General features: G+C 38.0%; 1 protein-coding gene across 1 annotated transcript in view; it reads left to right on the top strand.

Moving 5' to 3' along the window:
* Positions 1-22,214, top strand: part of LOC150089305 (AT-rich interactive domain-containing protein 3C-like) — a 477,406-nt gene that overhangs the window by 253,954 nt on the left and 201,238 nt on the right. The window contains exon 3 of the mRNA XM_090368484.1: positions 19,432-19,509. Coding sequence (XP_090224610.1) covers positions 19,432-19,509 — 78 coding nt within the window. The remainder of the gene's footprint in view (positions 1-19,431; positions 19,510-22,214) is intronic.

The raw sequence follows: 22,214 nt of genomic DNA, 5'->3' as shown, positions 1-22,214 counted from the left end.
TTTGCGGTATTTATGAATGTTAAACATTCATAAATACCGCATTCCAAACCACGCGCGTAGCTACCACAGACACCATCGTATTGTGAAAATATCGTAATGTGAACCCAATAACATTGTTTTTATGGAAATTCGTTCCACGACCTTGGAAGTTGAAATTTTCGCTGTATAACTCTCTAAAAGGTCGTTGTTATAGTGCAAATTGTATTAGTTACCAATTCAAATCAATAAAATGCACTACACTTTCATCGTGATCATATGTTCTGTTATAAGAACCAATTTTGAACGGCTTTGTGATATTTTTCTAATTCACATTTCTGGAAGTCACGACCATAAAACAATAAAAACAATTTGCACTTTCCGGTTTATTGGGTTTTTCTGTTACTGCAAGCAATTATAAACAGGTAGTAAACTGGATCTTCTTGCATTTTTGCGAAAATACCGATAGCTGGGATCGTATGGTTTTTTTACGTTATTATGGTGAAATGTGTTTCCCCTTTACTGATATCTTCGATCGTATAAAAAACATAAATTTTCAGAATCTTCTCTTCTTTCCTTTTTTTTTTTTTTAATTTTCATAAACTTGTTACTCCGCGCAAATCGTGTTAGTTGCAATTTGTGCATTCCGTTGAAAAATGCTTATGCATCTATTGAAATTTATAAAGAAAATAGAAGATTATCTTGAAATAAACGCCTCTTGAAGCATTTCTGAAGAAGACGACTCCTTGTGCAACAAACCAACGAGTGCTGAGCCAATAATACATTTGTAGTGATCAACGAGTGTGCATTTAGTCGATGATGATGAAGAATAAACATTCTTTAACATTTGTAAGTCATAAATAATTTCTTGATTATTATAATTTGCTTGATTTTACAGGCTACGTTTTAATTTCTTTGGATAAATAAATCAATCATTGTTTAAACATAAATTAATTAGCAAACTAATTTTATTGTTGAGAACGTAACCCCTGTTTTTAACATTATGTCTATGGGATTTAATTCTCGCTTTACGAGCGCGCCCTAGAAACGAATTAACTCGTAAAGTCGAGAACTACCTGTACAAAGGGTACTAGGAAAGTTTTGCAATATGACGCAACAATGAATCACAGGAAGCTGCTTGTTGCTTCATGTTGAGACATGTTCATACATGCATAGTAGCCGCCGCGCCAAGTCGATGGGCTCATTTATTCATTGGTAGTGAGAGTGTAAAGTGCTTGCGATGGCATCGTGGTCACGAAATGAGATAAGGACAGTTTTGCGGTATAATTTCATGCGTGGTTTAACCATAGACCAGTGCTTAGAAGAAATGACTCTTGCACTAGATGATGATGATTGTCCACATTGTACAACGATATTCAGGTGGTATAGAGAATTCCAAAGGGGAAATTTCACTCTGGAGGATTCTGAGAGGCCGGGAAGGCCACGAACGTCAGTTACGGAGGAAAACGTTACTGCTGTGAGGAAAATGCTTGACGAAAACAGGCGAGTGACCTACCAACAGATAGAGGATACTTTGGGCCTAAATGCACCAGCAATTCGTTCGATTCTGCAAGATCATTTGCACGTGAAGAAACTTTGTTCTCTCTGGGTGCCGCATCAACTGACTGAAGAGCAGATGACACGACGTGTGACTTGGTGCCGGGAGATGTTAAAAAAGTTTGATAAGGGACAATCTCGGTATGTGAACAACATCGTGACAGGTGACGAGACTTGGCTGTACTATTACGATCTGCCGACCAAGGCTCAAAACAAAGTTTGGGTCTTTGATGATGACGACACACCCGTAATTGTCAGAAAATCCCGATCTGTAAAGAAGAAAATGATAGCTGTATTTTTCAAATCGAGTGGAATTGTGGAACGTGTCGTTTTGGACACGCAGAAGACAGTCACAGCTAAGTGGTATACTGAACAATGCCTGCCTAAAGTCATTGGATCTATGAAGAACCTGTGGCCAAAGTCAAGAATGGACACCTAGTACCTCCATCACGAAAATGCTCCAGCTCACCGCGCCAAAGCCTGCACCGAATATTTGACCACGAGAGGACTGAAACTTCTCGAGCACCCTCCCTACAGTCCAGACCTTGCTCCCTGCGACTTTGCACTGTTCCCGCGTGTGAAAATGAAGCTAAAAGGGAGGCGGTTTTCCAGTGATGAGGACCTTCTACGGGCTTGGGACAACGAGTGTGCTTTACTCCCTAGTAAAACTTGGCAGAACTGGTTTAAAGATTGGTTTCGGAGGATGGAGAGGTGTATTGAATGTAGAGGAAATTACTTTGAAAAAATTAAATAAACAAAGCTGTATTGCAAAACTTTCCTAGTACCCTTTGTATATGAAAATAAGTCAGAACCGAAAGGAACAGTGAGGGAATAGGAGAAAGCATTAATCTTCTATATAATAATTTGCTCATGTCCCTATGTCCGGAAAGCTCTTTGAATTTTAATAACTCAAAGACTAAACAAAATTTGACCTAATGCAATAAAACCTTTTGCAAAAATTTTATTTTCCAGTAAAATTTTCTGACCGATTTTCAATTATTGAGCAACAGTAAAACTGAGGGGGGAAAAAACTTTTTTTTTTTTAACACTTCCATTATGAAACTGTTGAACAATAGGTTCGTTACAGGTTCAGCGAAATATTACACCAGAATAATTGTAATTTTTTTTAAAAGAAAGACTATGTAGTCAGTCATACGTGTAAAAAATTATCACATTGCATTTTTAAATATTTTATTATCCGGGTTCGTCCCACTGACACCTTAGCTATCAGCGAAGAGAGCCGACGGAGAGGCTTTTGTGATTACTTCGATATTAATCTTTACTTCTCTGAAACAGTTTTGGCAAAATATTTGCAACTGGTATTTTCTAGTTGCCATATAAAAGTAAATAAATCAACACAGGCTTACGAAATAGCATACAGCTGTGAAATCTGTGATAATTTTTCGGTGAATTTCCACAGCGATTGCGGTAGTTTATGAAATGAATTAAACAACTTTCTGCTCACATCAACTGTAGGGTTAATTATAGTGGTAATAACATTGTGAATGTTGTTATGGATCTCTCTCTCTCTCTCTCTCTCTCTCTCTCTCTCTCTCCTCGCTTCGATTTGTATGGCCGGTATGACAAAAGGACGGTCTTGCTAATATTGTTTTTATGCTTTTGCTGGTTCGGACCTTTTTGAAGCTAATTAATTGTTAATTTTATATTTATTCTGCTGCTACTACACAGTTACTCACCCCCTCCCTATTTGAATTCACGTGATACCACAAAGCGTGGTAGTGGTGTTTTTCTGCTCTCTATAGTGTAAACTCTTCCTTTACATTGCTCAGTGATGGTACAGTGTCATCACAAGTTTGTTACAATACCACTGTACGGCAGTACAGTGATATTGTCACATTTGAAGAGATCTAGGTTTGAATCCCGTTGAATACTGAAGAAATTCTTAATGCGTCTTCAATCAGGGTGTAGTTGCTGATCTCATGCGGAGGGAGTAGTAGGCTTTCCCCCGGTGAACCGTTCCCAGTTTTTAGCCCACACAACATGCAACTTGGCTCATGAAAATGCACATGCCCTTGATGGTAGCATAGTGCATATAGGCACCGTCCTCCTCACGGTGTGAGGACGGGATTCGAACCTGGAAAAGGTCCAGGTTCAAATCCCGTCAATGACACGAAAATTTTTATATAATTTTTATATGCCTTTTTACGACATGGCTTATTATTTGGTATCAGGTGAGGGTTGCATTGAATCCTTCAGAATTTCCGGGAGAAAAAAAAATTTCATAATTTTTTTTCTATAAAATAAATATAAAATATTTATTTCATATAAAATATTTATAATAATTATAAATATAATTATTAAAATATTTATTCCATATAAAATAAATAAATAAATAAATTTTATTTGAGGTGGAGTTGGTTTCGTCTCTCTCTCTCTCTCTCTCTCTCAGAGGGGCACTGCAGGGTCCCTAGTTCCTTTTGGTAAATGATGATTATCTGTAAATAGTAAAGAAAAATTCTTTATAGAGTAATGCTTAATGACGTACTGCAGCTTCTGGGTTTCCAAACCTGGAGAACCATTGAACAAGTATGGGAGTTCTAGGCAGACAAATTTTAAGTCGTCACTACCTTCCAGAGCCTTGCTAAGTGAACTGTTCGCCAGAACTCTTGAACACCCTCATTAACGTTAAGTTCGAGAATCCGTTATAAGATCTCCCTGGCTATTCGAAGTAACGTATCCATTACGCTTAGCTCATACAATACTGTCCAGTGGCGTATCCAGGTATCATCGTAAGCGGGGGCATGGCGACCAGGTCCCGGTATCACGCAAGTCGAGGGGGGTTGGCATGGCGACAAGGCTTTTGAGTTTTTTTTTTTTTTTTTTTTCTAGAACGCCTTCTGCGTTCTTTTTCTTTAATTTCAAATTTTTAGTTAAGGGGTGGGGCATATACCTTCTCTGCCCATCCATCACTTTAACTATACATGATTTCAGACGAATTTCTCATCGCACAAACAATCAAACCAAAAGCACGTGCACTGAGCGCACTGAAATGAGTTTTATTGAGCGCATTGCTAGGAGTTTCGAAAATGTTTTGTTTCGGATCGTGTGAAAAAAGGATAGAGAAAATTGATTGTTGGGCTGACAGCATTCACTAGATTGGAGGAAGGGGCTGGTGAATGTCGCTGAGTCTCAATAAAAGCGAATAATTATTAATGAGAATAGAGAATGAGTTCATTCTCATTCATAATTAGGTAAATAAAAAACAGAAGTTACTTATTCTTCTTATAAATATAAGAGGAGTTTTGTTCTTTGTTTATTCATTGTTAATTTGTAATGTTTATTTGTGGGGTGACGAGGGGCCTCGAAAGTTTTATTTTACCCCAGGCGTGGGGATACCTAGTTACTACTCTAATTGATGCTTCCAATTAAGCATTTTATCCTATACCAATCTCTAACCTGAAGTATGTTCACTCTTCACTACAAAATATTGCTAGTGGTGAAATACAGAACTCGTAATATTAATTTTGCTGTATATGAGAACTGAATTTACACTGTATATCCGCTTTCGGGAATCCACTGCTTAGCTAATCATAAGTTAACCGAACATGCATGTTCCCACACCTTTACATAGACACCACCTGGTGGGAAATTACTTAAAATGATCTAATGGGTTGTGCCATATTATTCTCTTAATGACTGTATTGATTCTGTGGTGTTCTGAACGCTTTTGCCACCACCCTGTCTTTGCGTGTCTGCGGGCGGAACTGTATGATTAGTCCCGGCTGTAAAATGTCCCCTGCCAAGTCTTGAGGTGAAGACTAAGGTAGGGTGTCGATGAGTTTTCTCAATCTGGCTTCATGCCATGACCTTGGTATGTTAACAGTTGTAGTCATTGCCGCTCTTCTTTATTGTTATTTATATTGGCCTTCTCCGTTATTCGAATTTCTTCTAATTTCAAAGATTATATTATATCTTATAGATTTTTCAGTGGCATGTAAAACATGTCTAAATACAGTATAACTAATATAATATAACGTAACTTGTTTGATGGTTTAACGAAATTATCATGCGCAGGAATTATAGAAACATTCTTATTTTTGCTACTAGTTATATGTGTGATTATAATTCAAATTGTACTCGAACAATAGAACCGTTCTTCTGTATCACCAATTGCTGGATATTTCGCTTGTGTTGTGAATAATACAAGCACTTAGCCTCTTTTCTATTTCCCTGTACAAATCTGCAATATCAAACCGATTAAACATATTGTGCGTAATCTTTTAACCTATGCCCTGCTACGTTTTTAGCTTCTCATAGAAAGGTCCTGGTTTGAATCCCGGTGATAACACGAGGAGTTCACTGAGGCCATTTCAAAGGCCTCAGTGACCTCGTGGATAAATCAATCTTGGGACTGGCAGTTTGTATACACTGTGCATTGACACATCCTGGCCTGAGTTGCCTTAGCGAAAACACACGCGTGGCGTAAAGTTGTATTATCTGCATTAAGGGGGGGGGATTCTGAATATTGAGACTAAATCGAGTCCTCAAATATAATTATTTGCTTTATTACTCGGAGAAATATTTTAACCAAACTATGAATACCATACCTGTCTGTGAAACCGATTAGTCACTGGTCTTCCTTAGGAATATGCGCAATCGATATTTTCTACTGAACGTTCTACGAGGCTGTTTTATTGACGTATTTGTATCATACCTTAATCAAAATATTGAATAGTGAGTTATCGCTCTCTCTCCCTCCCTTCCCCAACATTTTTTTGAATTTACCTTAACTCGTTGAGTAGGTCGCTTGTTTGGATTTAATTTATATTTAACAAATCAATTTTTAATTTTAACATGAAACAGTAAGTGTGTAAGTACTTTCTGTATTTCTTGGAGTATAACAGCATCTTAATGATTAGCTGAGCTTTCATATTTATTTAATCTTTACATTTCAGAAGTTAAATGAGTACTGTAATCGTATTTCAAGAAAGTGGGCGTTTAACAGTTTGTAGGGAGAGTGCGAAGTAGCGTACGCAAAAGATGGGCGACTCCTTAACCTCCCGAGTTTGTTTAACGTTCTCACAGCTGGGGCGTGTTTCAATGAAAATTTGTTGGTTGTTCACGTTTGGGAATGTTGACCGAACTAATAAATCCACCTTAAATTTCCGGTGTCAAAGTTCGAACATACTCAAAAATTTTTTGGCACTCTAAGACGAAAGATAGTCGATGCACCAAAATAAATATACAGTATATATATATATATATATATATGTGTATATATATATATATATATATATATATATATATATATATATATATATATGTGTATATATATATATATATATATATATATATATATATATATATATATGTGTATATATATATATATATATGTATATATATATATATATATATATATAATAAAATTAAAAATAATAATAAATTTTCTGTTTATACTCCAGATGATTGAGACCATGGTCAATGAGTGGGAAGGTTGTGTTTAATCCCGGGTATAGCCACGCTGGGGCCTTTGGGTATAGTTTGGTGACGTACGTCACCACGCAAATTCATCCCGTACGTCACCAAACTATACCCAAAGGCCCCAGCGTGGCTATACCCGGGATTAAACACAAACTTCCCACTCATTGACCATGGTCTCAGTCATCTGGAGTATAAACAGAAAACCTCCAACCCTCAATCATTCCGCATTCTAATTGAAGATCTTGATGTTAAACGATTCTTCCTCGAAAAGATTCTTTAAAACTTTAAAGATTCTATTCTATAATTCTATTCTATTCTAATTAATCGCAACGTGTGCGAGCCGTAATCTTAGGTCAGCTGTTCCCGACTTCGAGCCCTCCCCAGTATCACAGATCAGCCCATTCCTACATAAGATGTTGTGTAGGTTACCCGAACGTTAGCTTACAGATAAATCTCAAACGGAACTCTGTGGTTAGCCCTGAAAATCCCATTAAAATTTTCATTTTAATGAACCATTATTTGTTCGGGTAAGTTCTGTAGCACTTTACTAGTATCAGCAGTATCAGAGATATTATGTACTGTATATTACTATTTTACAGTATATAACAATAGCTATGATACTGAGTGTTAATTCTAATGAGCATTATTGTGGTGCATATTTTCAGAGACAGCAGTACAGTTCTAATTTTTCTTGTTCAGTTATTAAGCGCTAAGATATTTATAGCTGTGAAATATTATTTACTTCTGTCTTAGTTGAGGCGGGCCTTCCAGCCTCAAGAAGACTTGCCATTCCTGATTCTTATTCATCTTCTGTACCTGATGTCTCAAATGCAACCTCACCACATCAAGCTGTCACCATTTACCATAAGAGCATCGCTGTTCCTGAACCCGGAGTCCAATAGATTCACCAGATCCGCTGCAAACTACATCCAAGAGTTGTGGGACAATCTGGAGACAATTACCACTGCTCTCCTCATTGATAATGAAAGGTTTAAGACCACCAATGAGGAGTTAAAATCTCGTATTAGCATCCTAGAAAAGGTCTTGGGCACCATCTCCAAATACCCACCTGCTGCACCTGACACCTCCAGAGCAGAGTATGAGCAAGCTGAGAGAGACGTTACAAATATGTTCCTAGATCATATGCCAATGTCCTCAGTGGGATGGTCCTCCCCTTCCTACCACCTCTCCGTGTGATTTCAAGACAGTTAGAGTCAAGTCATTAAGAGTAATCCACAATAAGGGAGTTTTACTTGAAACGGCCTCCAAGGACGATCTGGACTCTATATCAATTGCCCCAACTCTCCAAAATGCAGAAGTATCGGCAGAAGTATCACCATCCCAAGACAATGAACGACTGCATGCCAACTACCTCGCTAAAAAGAACATCTTTACCAAAGCGGTTGCCAACAGGAAAAGACAAACCTGGATGGATTTCGTCAAGGACTCAGGAAATTCTAACCCATGGGGACTCCTTTATAAAATCCCCAAGGGGAAAGACATACACCCCAGATGTCTTTGGCTCGGTACAGCTTCGCGAACAAGAAACCATAACCTGGCACGATTCGACCAGTGCCATAATTGATGAACTTTTCCCCACAGACGATCCAATGGAAGACCAACCTGAACATTCAGATATCAGAAGAAGAAATTCACTCTACACATCAACCTCATTTGATGAACCTTTTACATCCCAAGAACTGGAGACAGCAATGAAAAGAATCAACCTGAATAAATGCCCTGGCATTGATCTTATTGAGTATGCATTCATACAAAGGGTGTTCAAACTGAAACCAGAGCACCTACTTCTCCTTTTTAACCACTGCCTTAGAGAATCTCTCTTCCCTGAGCCCCGGAAAGTTGCTCTTCTCCGACTCATTCTCACTCATCACAATATGGATTCACACAAGGTCACTCCTGTGAGGATGCACTCTCAGAAATAATACTCCATCTGGAAATCTCCAAGGCCAAGTACGAAGTGGCCGTCTTTATAGACTTTGAGGGGGCCTTTGACCGGGTATGGTGGGAGAGTGCTCCTGAGAGGCTGCACTCTGCTCATTACCCACCACAACTCTACTGGTTAATCAGGAACTACTTCACCGACAGAACCGTTACAGTATGGACAAGACATAGGCAACTAACACGACCAATTTACAGATGATGCCCACAGGGCTCCATATTGGGCCCCCTAATCTGGAACTTGGTTCTTCAGGACTGGCTTCGCCGCAGCTTCGACAGTACCAAGATCATTGCATTAACAGACGATCTCACCGTCATCTTCTCGGGCCGCTCTCAGCGAGCCCTTGAGATCACAGCAAACCACGTTCTTGACGACCTTGCCGACTCGACTCAAACCAATAAGCTCCGAATGAATCCAAAAAAACCAATATTATGATCTTTGGAGCCAAACTCGACCTTCGAAGGCCTCCCCAAGTTAAAATCCAAGGCACGCAGTTACCTCTTATGACCCAAACCCGAGTCCTAGGGATCATCATTGACCATAGATTTACTTTCCTTCCTCACCTTCAGAATCTCAACATAAAAATAAGAAACTTCTCAGCCTCAATAGTCAGGATATCCAGTAGTGACTGGGGACTCTCCAAGCGCACAGTACTCCTTTACTACAAGGCGGTGTAGTCACGTTCGCTGCAGGGCGTGGTTTCACCGGGCAATTAAGTGTAAACTTAAAGAGAAGGTGAACTCTGTCGAACGGGGACTTCTCCTGGCCACCCATCGGATCTGCAGAACAGTCTCCACAGCAGCAACACAAGTCACTGCAGGGGTTCTTCCACTGGACCTCTTTGTAGTTTATAGGGGACTATGCTACAAAATGCGGAGGAGGATTCCTGCAGCAATTCTAGGCATCCGACTTAACGGACGTGAAAAGAGAGAAGATGCGCTGCTATAATGAGCTAGTTCATATATAGCATACGCGATGGGACGCAACCAACAAGGGACTAGTCACGAAAAACTTCATACCAGATGTTACCTTTGCAGTGGCAAAATCTGTTACGAAATGGTTTACTCTCACGATGGAAACCTCCTATCTAGTCACAAGACATGGGGCTCTCAATGAGAAATTGTTTCAATTTAGACTTTCAGAGTCAGAGCTTTGTGTCTGTGGAGTAAAGGAGAACTGGTCCCACATACTCTTCGACTGTGCTATATATAATAAATCCAGAGAAAAGTGAGGAATAACGTCCAGGGATGCTCCTCAACTGCAATGGAACGACTAATTCAAACAGTAAGTAATCTTACACCACTCCAGGCCTTTGCAAAAGAAGTTTTTGCTCGAAGTAAGAGGCTTATTTTGGGGGCGAACCCAGTTCTGCCCCAAATTAATCAAGTCTGAAGATAAAATTGGACAGTAAGATTCGTTTCACCAAGAAGACCTGGACAATACTTAGAGTTTAAGTCTGTTTTTGATGCGCACCATCAGTACTCTTGACCCAAACTACATCAGCTAACTACAGCCTTTCAGGCTGTAGTTAGCTGATGTAATTTTGTATTCGGGAGTAGGGTTTTTCAGCCTTCACAACATGCAGAACGGCGCAATGTGGTCTAAGCCGTTGATGCGCCTAAAACGACAGAACATTTCCTGTAGATGACAAGTCTGGGATTCCCATTTCACCATGTAAATTAAATTCATCTTTATCAGCCTTTTTTCCAGTCTACTTAAGAACCGTCGGCCTTATGCTCCTACCCTGAGGGTGGGGGGTGAGTATTGGTCCTAAGTCTATGACCGCCGTAGCCGAGTGGTCAATCGCGCGGGTGCATAAGTACACGTGCCTTGAGTGGGGCTCAAGCACGTGATTGATGCTGCTTCTTGTATTCTGTCTATATTGTGAACTGTTCTGACCATTTGGTCGATATCCGGAGTATAAACAAAAAAAATATTTATTATTTACTCTCTTTGACCATTTGTCAACTCAACAAAAATAATTTGAACTGTGTTTTTAGATACGTTTACAAATAAGTAAAACCCTCTCGTCTCCACCGTTCACAGGTTCGCATGCGCAACAAATAGATTCCCAGTACAGTATACAGATTTGTCTACTGGGAATGTATTTTATGATCTCTACATGAAATTTTATATTTTTTACACTTTATAGAATGATCTGTTGAGCCATCCCTTTTTTATTGAATTGAATTAAATTAAATGACGAATTTCATTCAATTAAAATTCGCCTCTTTTGTTTTTTTTTTCCATAAAATTTCGATAAGGAAAACGCTGATATTCTTTAATGCTCTAACGTTTCAATACAAATTTTCAGGGTGTTTCATTTACCTTTGGGAAGCTTTTAAGACCAATCACGATTCTGTGGCACCTCCTCCCCCAAGTATAAATGAAAGTTTGTTTCAGGCATCGAGAAGGAAAAGTCGATATGCACACATCAAAATTTCAGCGTATGTTTTGTTGGTCTCTGGGCAGGTTTTAGGTGCAGTTCCGATTCCATAGTCCCTTAACCCCCGCTCCCAAAGGGATGCAATACATTTGCAAAAGCAGCTCCAATCGTTTTCAAAATTTGAGAAATTTCTTGGAATGTGCTTAAGGAGCATTTATGTCAAATATCATATCACCGGGTTAACCTATATCCCTGTACCTCCCCACCCAAATGGACTGTTTACAAATCTAATCTAACGGTTACCGAATATGTGAACGTGGTGAAGTTGTGGTAAGCACTTGTTGAGTACAATATATCAATATATGAGACATATAATTTGATAATTGAACACGCCTGAAATGTAACGCACGCCGTGTTAGCTTGTTGGTTTAATATCTTTTTTTTTCCTTTTGTTCTTTTTCTTTTTCTTTTTTTTTCTGTGACAACCCCAAACACGAAAGGTATTAGAACCCATAGTACTTATTGCTGTGCATGGAGTGGAGGTTGAGAAGATGAAAGAAGTTACTTATTGAATTTCTGTAAATTTTAATTTTCAGAAAATACGTGTGAAGGGAGGTTGTTCCAGAAAAACGGAAGAAGAAAAGTCGGTCCTGTGAGTTTGAAATTGGACAGTCAAAGAATACTGACTAGTTGCAGCACGTGTTCTGACTGGTTGTTTTGGTTTTTTTAGGAGCATTAGCAACTAAGGCCATATTGCTCCGGGATATGCGCTGGTCATTCCGTGACCTTTCCGCATCCTTCGGATTTGGTGGTGACGGGTTCGAACCTCGGTCTAATCAAGAAGCGTGTGCTACTCACTGCTGCTCCTTCCCACCTGGCTACGGAGGCTCCATTCTGACTGGTTTCGAAAAGAGGGGGGATTATAGAAACCAATTCAGAAGAACACTGCCTATGGAGGTATCTGTAGAAAAGACATGCAGCAGAAACAGAACGTCCATGATACAGAAATTAAAAAGACTTTGTAAGGGATGGGTCATTAATTACTCTGACTGCCCTCTTCTGAATAGTGTCTAGAAGTCTGAGAGAGAGAGAGAGAGAGAGAGAGAGAGAGAGAGAGAGAGAAGTTATCTGGGAGCAGTGCTCCCAGATATTCCGTGGTACGGTGGATTTGAGATTTATACAGAGTGGGTAGCTATTTAGAAGAAAAGTAACGCCGAGAGCGAAAGAGAAAACCCAGGTTTTTAGATGCAGAGTAAGCGGTATTTTTGATGTGCTTATGCCAAAAGAGATTAGAAGTCAGGTAATCCTCATAGAGATATGTGATCTTGTCTAGAAATCTGAATGTCATCGAAGATAAGCACAGGGGAAAAAAATCTTTTTTTTACTAGATATAAGACGGGACTGAGTTTTAGAAGGATTGAAATCAACTAAGTTATATTTTCCCCACTGGAGAATTACATGGAAATCAGCTTTTAAGAAATTGGTAGTGGATATTCGAGAAGTTGGTGCTATTTCTGCAGGGAAAGGTGGAATGCAATGTGCTGTCATCAGCAGAACTGTAGATAGGTTTCCTGCCAATGGAAGAAGATCATTGATATACAGGAGACGGTGAGAAAGAACTTTTGGAGAACACTAGCATTAGAAGAGAAGTTAACAACCGTCTACCATCACCTGCAGTGAGCGGTCAAAGAGAAAACAGAATACTCGATTACAAAAAAACAGTTGGAAAACCGTAAGGTGGAAACTTAAAAGACCTTTATGACAAAAACGACAAAAGCCTCTGAAATGTCTAAAGCAACTGTTTGAACTTTACCAAACGTTTTCATTGAATTTGTTCATAGATGAGTAACATAAGCCAGTATACCACCAGTGGATCGACACTGACGAAATCCATACTGACGAGCATTGATCAGATGGAAGGTTTCTAGTAGGTTAGGAGTTGGCGGTTAATGGGTTTCTTCATTATTTTGGAAAGAGACGTGCGGCAGGACGATAATTGAGTGGTATGCATTTGTCATCCTATTCAGGAACTGTAGACTGGATTTGAGAAAATTTCCTAGCAGAAGGAAAAACACCGGTGGAATAAGAAACTGTAAAAAGGCATACACAATAGTGCTCAAAAGCCCAGCTTTTTGAGAATAATTGGAGAAATACCGTCAGGACCTGGCGCTTTCTTGGCATCAAGACTTCAATTCTTCTGACATCCTTTTGAGGGAAGATTGATTTGTGAGGCATTGAATGGGGTGTACTGGATGATCTAGATGTCCTTTTCAGCTTAGCCGGCTGGATACTTCACCGTCAGACACTCGTTTGGAGAGGTCTGAATTTGGTTATCATCGAAGACTGGAGGAATTTCTAAAGTTTTCTTTTCTTTTTCCCACCTTAAAATCTCAACAGGATACTATACAAAGGTCTTTTCTCTTGGCGCTGCTTCGAACATGCCGTACAGTCTCCACACCCGCGCTACAAGCTATTGCAGGCAATTTACCTGCTGACCTTCATGTTATTTATAAAGGTTTCTGCTATTATATTAGGAAAGGAATACCTATTACCCTCCTTATTATTACTGTTGATCCAACTGCTGACCCAAAGAAAGAAAAAGAGAAATTCTGGAATTTTCTAACCAACTGTTGGCATTCCAGGTGGTCCTTGTCTGCTAAAGGTATTGTAATCAAGTCGTTTATACCTGACATCTCATTTACCTCTTCCAACACTGTACCGAAATGGTTCTTCCCCAGTCTCTGCATATCATAACTTAATAACAATAGGTCATGGATCACTGAATGCGAAGCTCTTCCAGTTTAATCTGACCACTACAAATTCTTGCTCGGTGGCATCGAGGACTGGCAACACGTTATTTGCTCTTGCCCAATTTACCAAGACCTTCGGCAACAGATCTCAACTACATCTCATCACTTTTCTCCTGGAAATGAACACGATTTAATTGCAAATAAAGAAACTCTTGAAATCGTCCAAGAATTTGCAAAAGAAGTTTTTAACAGACGGCACCAGCTAACCGGTTTCCCTACTATCAGGATATCTGCCTTATTGTGATTTCACCCACATTGACTGTATATGTTTTTCCTCTCTTCATACGATTCCGGCATCAATTCCCCAGAGTCTTCTTTCTGTCCTGCCATGTGCCGCCCTGGCCAAGTCTACCTGAAAGTTTATTAGTATTATTATTAGCATTAGTAATGGCCGCATGGTGCAAGAAAGCCTATGAAACAAGGGACACCAGACTTTACCTACTGATTTCTATAACGACTCGACTACTGCTGATTGCCACCCTATCCCTAAGCTACATGACCACTGCTCAATTCATTATTCTTGGCGGGTTTTTTTTTTTATTTTTTATTTGCCTATATTCATTGTTGTTTTTTTTTTTTTAGAATTCTTATTATTTTATTTTTTTTATTATTTTTAATATAATTTTTTATCTTTTTTAATTGTTATTTTTTTAATTTTTTTTTAAATTATTTTTTTATCTTTTTTTAATTATTTTTTTATTTTATTATTTTTTTTATTTTATTTTAGCAGCCATCTTGGTGATCGCTGCTCCCTAGTAACTAAGTGGCCAGATACAACAAAAGAACAGAACACGACACACACTTCGCAGACGTAACACCATACTTGTATCTGGCCATTTCACAGAGATCTGAATGCCATCACAGTGTACCATGGCGGAGTTGATCTAACGTATAGGTGCCGCCGTACATAAGACTCAACACATGTCCACACATTTTCCCTGTGTGTTCCGAATTTTTTTCAGCCATACAAATGGTGAACACTGGTTCCCTCAGATATAAACATATGTTAATCACTGGAGTAGCGCCTTGATGTGGAGTTAGGGAAAATTCTGCAGTTCCCTGGACACGTGATTATTATTACTTCCTAGATTATTCAATTTTCTTTGCATTTTTTGTTGTTTTATACTGTATAATACTGTTAGGTAAATTTTTTATAAGATAAATATCCTTAAAGAATTTGAGGTGAAGTGCTCCAAGTTTACTTTCTTCGGTAGGGGCCTGCACGATAGCAACAGTGGCATCGTCACCGTCCTCTCCACACCGTGTGGAAACGGCCCGGGTTCGAATCCCGTCGATGTCGCAAGGAACTTTAGTGGGCTTTTTTGACTCCTTGGCTGAGTTAATCGATCTCAGGCGTAGATAGCGAGGTCCCCCCCCCATTCGGCTACTCGGGTTTTTCGTCCCACAAAACGGGCAAATCGACCATAGAACATATGCAATTTACAGACATAATACACAATGCACGGCAGATGAATAAAAGTATTCGGGTGGCCTATTGTGATAATTTTTTTCTTCGGTGGGAGAGCGTTGTTAAATATAAAACTAGGAGAATTGCTGGGAGAATATGACAACCGCTCAGTTCTGCCATGCTTATAAATGGATTTTGGACTATTTATAATGGTTAGTGTGTTCTAACACCTATGACAGAGAGAGAGAGAGAGATAATCTTTAATGCCCTTCACGGCCAAAAAGCCAGGGGTTTACATTTTTACAGCCTCCCGAAACTTCCGGGAAAATCTAACAATTATTTACAAAAAAAGGTAATTTTACAAATGAAAACTATGATAAAAGATATGAGATTATAAGAAGATGAAAATGCTGCTCTGAAATTCAACAAAAAAGCTTCTTTCTTTGACTTAGCCGAATCCATATGGTTTTCTTTATATCTTTTTAATTTATAAACAGTGTCCTGTTTTCTATTATCCTTCACCTCTTTGTTCTCTGCAGTAATATTCAAGTTTTTTTCTTGGCTGTTGTTGTCATAGCCATTAATCGAAAACGTACGAAGTTTGTCATTCAGGCGTCAGAAATGACGTTGCCAACACTCGTTTTAAATATGGCGCCTATCGGGCTAGCTGGCCTTTAGCTGTTTCTCAAGTCTTCAATGGAGACATACCCCAACTTGTCAAGTGCGCTGTGCATGCAGATGCTTAATGCAAAATCTTTGTTTACTCAAAAAGAAGTGCACGTCGCGGAAACTTTCTTCCTGGTTTAAGTTTTTTTTTTTTTTTTTTTCATATAGACCGATAATGATAATTACAAATACACCTTCATTTGTATATCTGTCGATACGTTTCACTGAAGAAAACTATACAGTACTACGTTTGGCGCTACAGATACAATATACATTTTCTTCTCTCTCTCTGTAACCTTGCAGTTAGCACAACAGACAATTGATTAGTCTTGTTTGCATGGTTTTTATTCTTTATTTTCCCGATTTCTCATATTATCCTACAATCTCGGAGAAGAGTAACACGGTCGGTTTTTCTAACTGTTGAAAACAAGCAATTATCAGACACGATATACTGACAACTCGGATTCTACAAATACCTATCCCATCGCTCGCACCATCCCAGTGTTGTCATGCTATTAATGAGAGTGCACAAGTAAGTGCTAGTAGTGTGGAAGCCCACTTTACCAGGAAGAAATCCAGGTGCCACCAGCCAGTCAAGTGGTCCGGATTTCAATGAAGTCAGGTCATTCTGCAACAACTAAATTCTCTGTTGCAGCACCTTCACGATGATTGGGTTGTGAGCAACCACCCTAAGTGTTCCCCGCGTGCAGGTCTTGAAAAACTGTACCTAGTATACTGAAGGCGACTACCCACGTGTGAACCACACCACGAAAGCATGGATCGAAGTGTGTTCACATCACACAAAAATGCTGGGGGGGAGGGGAGCGAGAGAAAGAGAGAGAGCACATTAGTAGCAACTGAGAAAGCCTACTGCATCTCTAAGAGTCGGACATACGGTGAAAGGATTTCGTCCCTATACCTCACAGAAGTCACAGTTCCTCACTCGTGAGATATGCAGTTCCGTATATTCATTCATTACACATTAGATCTGCTCAGACATTTAGACCGAACCTTACGTAGTTGTATCTGTTTTCTTGATATTTAAAGTTGGTTTCGCATCTCTCTCTCTCTCTCTCTCTCTCTCTTCATATGAGATTGCGTAGGTCGAGAACCTTGAACATCACTTCGGGTAGTGCTATTCACTCTAATTGACATGCTTAGCACACCAGTTGAAACGAGCCCTTTTTGCCTCAGTTGATGAAGTGAGGTGGACATAAATCATAGGTCGTTTTTCATACTGACTCCTCTCCCCCGCAGTCTATGGATAGTGTTAAACCTGGGATGATTCGACCTGAGGGCGATAAAACCCAGAAGGGAATTGCTGTGCTGTTATATACTGCTGTGTACAGTTGTAGTCCTTAGTTGATGAACCGCAGCTATTCGGGATACCTCTGTATCCACGGTCAGGATATGATTGTTCACTCATACGGTGTCTGTGTATACCTTGCTCTGTGTGCTTGGGTGCTTAGTATTCGTGCACAACCAAACTGAGTGAAGTAGGGATGACATGCGCACATGCTCATTTGCACCAATTACATTCAGTTTAAGTTGAATGTTTGATTAAAAGCTTGCCACCTCTCTTTAATTGGAAAATTGTTACTTTGATATCTGATTCTATCTTTGTACGACATATCACCCTTACCAAAATGCATTCATACTTTAAACATTAAGAGAAAAAAAAGCTTTTCCGCTATATTTTAATATATATTTTATGATGAAACTTTCGGTTTAATCTGGCTTCCAAACTAATTTTAGGCGTATGAAATAATAATAATAGTAAGAGAGAGAGAGAGGAAGATGGAAACCTTCAAAAACGCTTTCGCTCTCCATAGAAGGCCATCCTCGGGGCCACCAGTTGGCCAGCTCTGCTCTAGAACAACCTTCCTTCATAAGTATTTTCTGAGAGTTATAATGAAGATAAATTGAATTTAACTCCAATATCCACAAATTTCTTCTGTTTTCACAACATCTCACGCTACTAGAGATACTAGGTATAAATAAATGTTTGGATACGGTGGGGACACCAATGAAGAATAGAATGAAATAAAATAGTAGTACGAAGTTTCTTTTCTAGTTGTTCTGTTCATCTTTAACCTTTTTTACCGAACAGGCATATTTACAATTATCTGTAGGCTTGTGAACCAAAAATCATCATTATTTCATAAGGTGCATTAAAGCTACAGCAGCTTATGCGCCGTTAAAGCCCCATAACACACACACACACACACACACACACACACACACACACACACACACACACACACACACACACACACACACACAGTGTCATAGGTTTTTTATATCGTATTAATACTAATTTGCGATAATATAATTAAATTAGTAAGGTGAATGCATATTTCATGTTCGCTATATAAACACAATTTTTGTAACTTCCATCGTACTTTTACAAGTAAGCAAACTTAAATTTTAAAAAAAAGTTTCCTCTTTTTAATTATTTTTCATTTAAATGTGTTTTATCACGTTCCGAATTATCTTTTTATCATACTCTGTTATATATATATTTTTTTCTGTTTATTATGCCAACTACATTTGACCTGCTCCCTTAACCATACGCTATTCGAAGTACTGTTCTACAAATCTTACAGCTGCTGCCATTTATCTTTTTCTCCCGATAGGTTTTCCTTTATTGTATAAATATGACAGAAGGAATAATGAGTTCTCAGAATATGCTAACAATCTGAAACAGTATGGGTGAATTTAGCATATAATATATAGAAATATTGGGCCACCCATAGTTGTGTAATATCTCTATGTAATAAAATAAATGTCAAAACTAATTTGCCCTAGGTATGTATTTTTGTTTTTATTAATGTGACGTTTACCACTTCTGATATACTTATGAGCAACATATGTTTGTTTTATGGATAGCTTATGCTAGGAGCTCAATTATCTGATGAAGCTGCTTCTGACAAAGCTATCCAAACATAACCAAAAATTAAGCTTAAGTTACTGTACTTTTTCCAGTTGTTATTAAATTTTTCAGCCTTAAAGAAGGGCTTTATATGACTAATATATATGTGATTCATTCAATCATCTATATTTTGTATTGTCTGAATGCCATGTTTAAAATAACATTTATTATTTGTTTGTGATACATTCATAGCTGGTTTATTACTCTAAGCCATTTGGATATGTTTGTTAAGTTCTTTTGATACTTAAGAACTGTTTTTCTTATCATTTTGTCTCTCCTCTTCATTGATTTCAGGATTCCCTGTCTAAGCCAGGGCTTTCTAGGAACAGAGTACTTATTAATGATGGAAGCAGTTTTAACACTTTTGCTGAGGTTAGTATTAAGTATTCCAGAAAATGTCATATGCAATATTAGATTCAGTTTGCTCAAAAGCTTTCCAATTTTGTTACGGTGGGTCATAAGTTTAAAAGCATTGGAAAAGCAATTTTTCTATTATTAATGGGATTAGTGAATTTTTGAAGGTTCAGAGATGTTGAATGAAAAACAAACTTGTTTTCTTACTGCATGCTGTGACGTATATGTAAATACACTCATTTTATATTTCTGTAGGTATTCAGCTGAAGTAGGCGAAAATCCTTTGGTAATGTAATGTTACTAAGATATGGAGAGTACCCATAAAAATTGCATAAACTAGTCGACTACAACTCAACTTCAGAGCACATTTGAAAGCTTGCTAGACTACTGAGCATTTTTTTTTGCATCCGATAAAGAAAATAATTCCCTCCCCAAATTTCTCTCCCTCCCTAGCCTACAAGGATCATTTGTTTCCAGTTAATGAGGAATAAATAAAAAGAAACGAAATTGGCTCCTTTTGTATATAATGAATAATATATACCAGGGGCCACCCTGAAATGGAGGCTGTCGAGCTTCAGTCCATTCCAAAGACTCGGTTGAAACTTGGGGAGGGATGCGACAAGGATAATTTTCTCTAAGTCTAACAGCGGCTCTGATCTTTAGCCTCTCCCAGTAGAAATTATTTATTTTATTTAATTTTATTTATTTATTAATTATTTTTTATTTTTTTTTAGTCTGATGCAAAAAAATACTAATCATCCCAGCAGGATTCACATTGCTCGAAGTTGACTTGTCATCGGCTATTTATCAACCACAGAATATTTTGTAATATTTCCCAGTCAGATAAGACGTGTATCATGTATGAAACAGTTTAAAATGCTGAATGTTTAAAAATCTCTCGTAACATGAAATATTAATTTTTCCTTTTTCTTTGGTCACTCATACTTCATGTGGGGACTATGCTTGAAACGTGTCTCCCTTTTTTCCTTTCATTGCTTCTTCATTCTGTCTCATAGAGTTTAATTCTTTCATGTTCTATAAATTCTTTGGAGTCTGGCTCCACTGTCCTACGACTTGCATATATTTTTATTGAGAATTTCATAATCTCCTCAAAAACAAAAACTAATGATGACATTTGAATGAATTAACTATGATTCCTGTTGGCCAAATTAAGAAATATCTTTTGACATCAGCTTGATATTTTATTTTAGACCTGCACGTGGTGCAGTGAAGCAGGTTATTTGACGGCAAGTTGAAATAGGTTTGTACAAGGAGAGGAGTTATTTTTGCCTGTATATCTTCCGGTTGTTAGGTGTTTTGCGGAACAGGGAGGGAGTTCCGATTTCCGGTAAGTGCGATATATCTGTAGAATGTTGAAAACACTAGATTACAAGGGTATGCTAAATTAAAGAGAAGCTACTAAGAGCTTTCTCTCAATGAATGAGATTGACCAGTTTAAAAATAATTAATCATATTAAGATTTGGGCTAAAATAAAACTTGAAGATTAAAAACATGGCAAACGTATGTTATTTAGGGAAACGTATTTACTAGTCTTAAATCACTACCCTGTATTAAAAACTTAACGTTAAATTTTGCGCCTTTACTTCCCGATGAAATATTAGCAAGGACATATGAAGGGAAGAGGGATCAGATATCTACCTATCCATATATCGTTGTCTACGAATATCAGATAAGTGATATAAAATGATAGAATATATCATGTGAATCTAGTATATTGAAATCAAATAACTATAAAAATCTAGTGTGCAGTCCACATTTTGGCATAATTCATATTTAATAAATATGAACGTGACTTTGTAACGGTTGACATAGGCGCATTCATACATTCATTTCCGTGGATAATACAAGTTAAACAAAGAATAAGGTACTATAAAAGCATGCATGATTCATCGAAAAGTTACACCGTTAAAATTATGAATAAACTGGTTATGTACTGTTGAAATTTTAACCGGAAACAGTTGAATTAATGGCCGGAGAATTGTTGCAAAATATGTATCAGTCCTCATCCGGGACAGGTGCTTTGCGTGCAATACAATTCGCAATATAGGAATAAATGTGATGTTTAAATTTATTTTTATAATAAAACTAGGTATTGGATGAAATCGACGTACATATTACATTTTTACTGTTCTTTGCTGTGCCACTGACAAATCTTCTCTTGTGATCTCGGTGACATCCTTCTTGGACTGATGCACATTGCATATGAAGGTAGAACGCATACAGTGACGGATGAGATAGTAATGTTACTGATGCTGTTGATTCTGTTATTCATTTCCAATATATACAGTACTGCTGTTTGAAATATAAATGAATAGAGTAGAATAGTATGTCTGTAGATAGTGCATTTCGCGCATCACGCAGGCTATTGGTTCTTATACTATATTCGCTTCTCATGCTATCATAGTAGCCTTACAGAGAACTCTGACAATTGGCAATAAAATGAGAAGGATCTGACAATATGACTATTAAGAGAATAAACATAATAAGGACAGTATAAGAACCAATGCTACTCTGCTGGAGTAGAAAATAAATAAATATCCACTTCCTCCCCAACCCTTTTATATTCCTTTTCAAATTGCTCTTTTGTTTTTATTTTTTATTTTACTGTTTTTTCAAATAAGATCATACAAATTTAGTATTTACCTAGTAAAATTAGGATTTAACATTAATAATAATAATGATAATAATAATATAGGCGAAC

The sequence above is a fragment of the Mastigoproctus giganteus genome, chromosome 2 (assembly GCF_048544385.1).
Source record: "Mastigoproctus giganteus isolate SK-2022 chromosome 2, ASM4854438v1, whole genome shotgun sequence".
NCBI classification, from domain to species: Eukaryota; Metazoa; Arthropoda; class Arachnida; order Uropygi; family Thelyphonidae; genus Mastigoproctus; species Mastigoproctus giganteus.
Note: the sequence above shows the minus strand (reverse complement) of the source record. Positions and strands in the feature narration are given on the sequence as shown.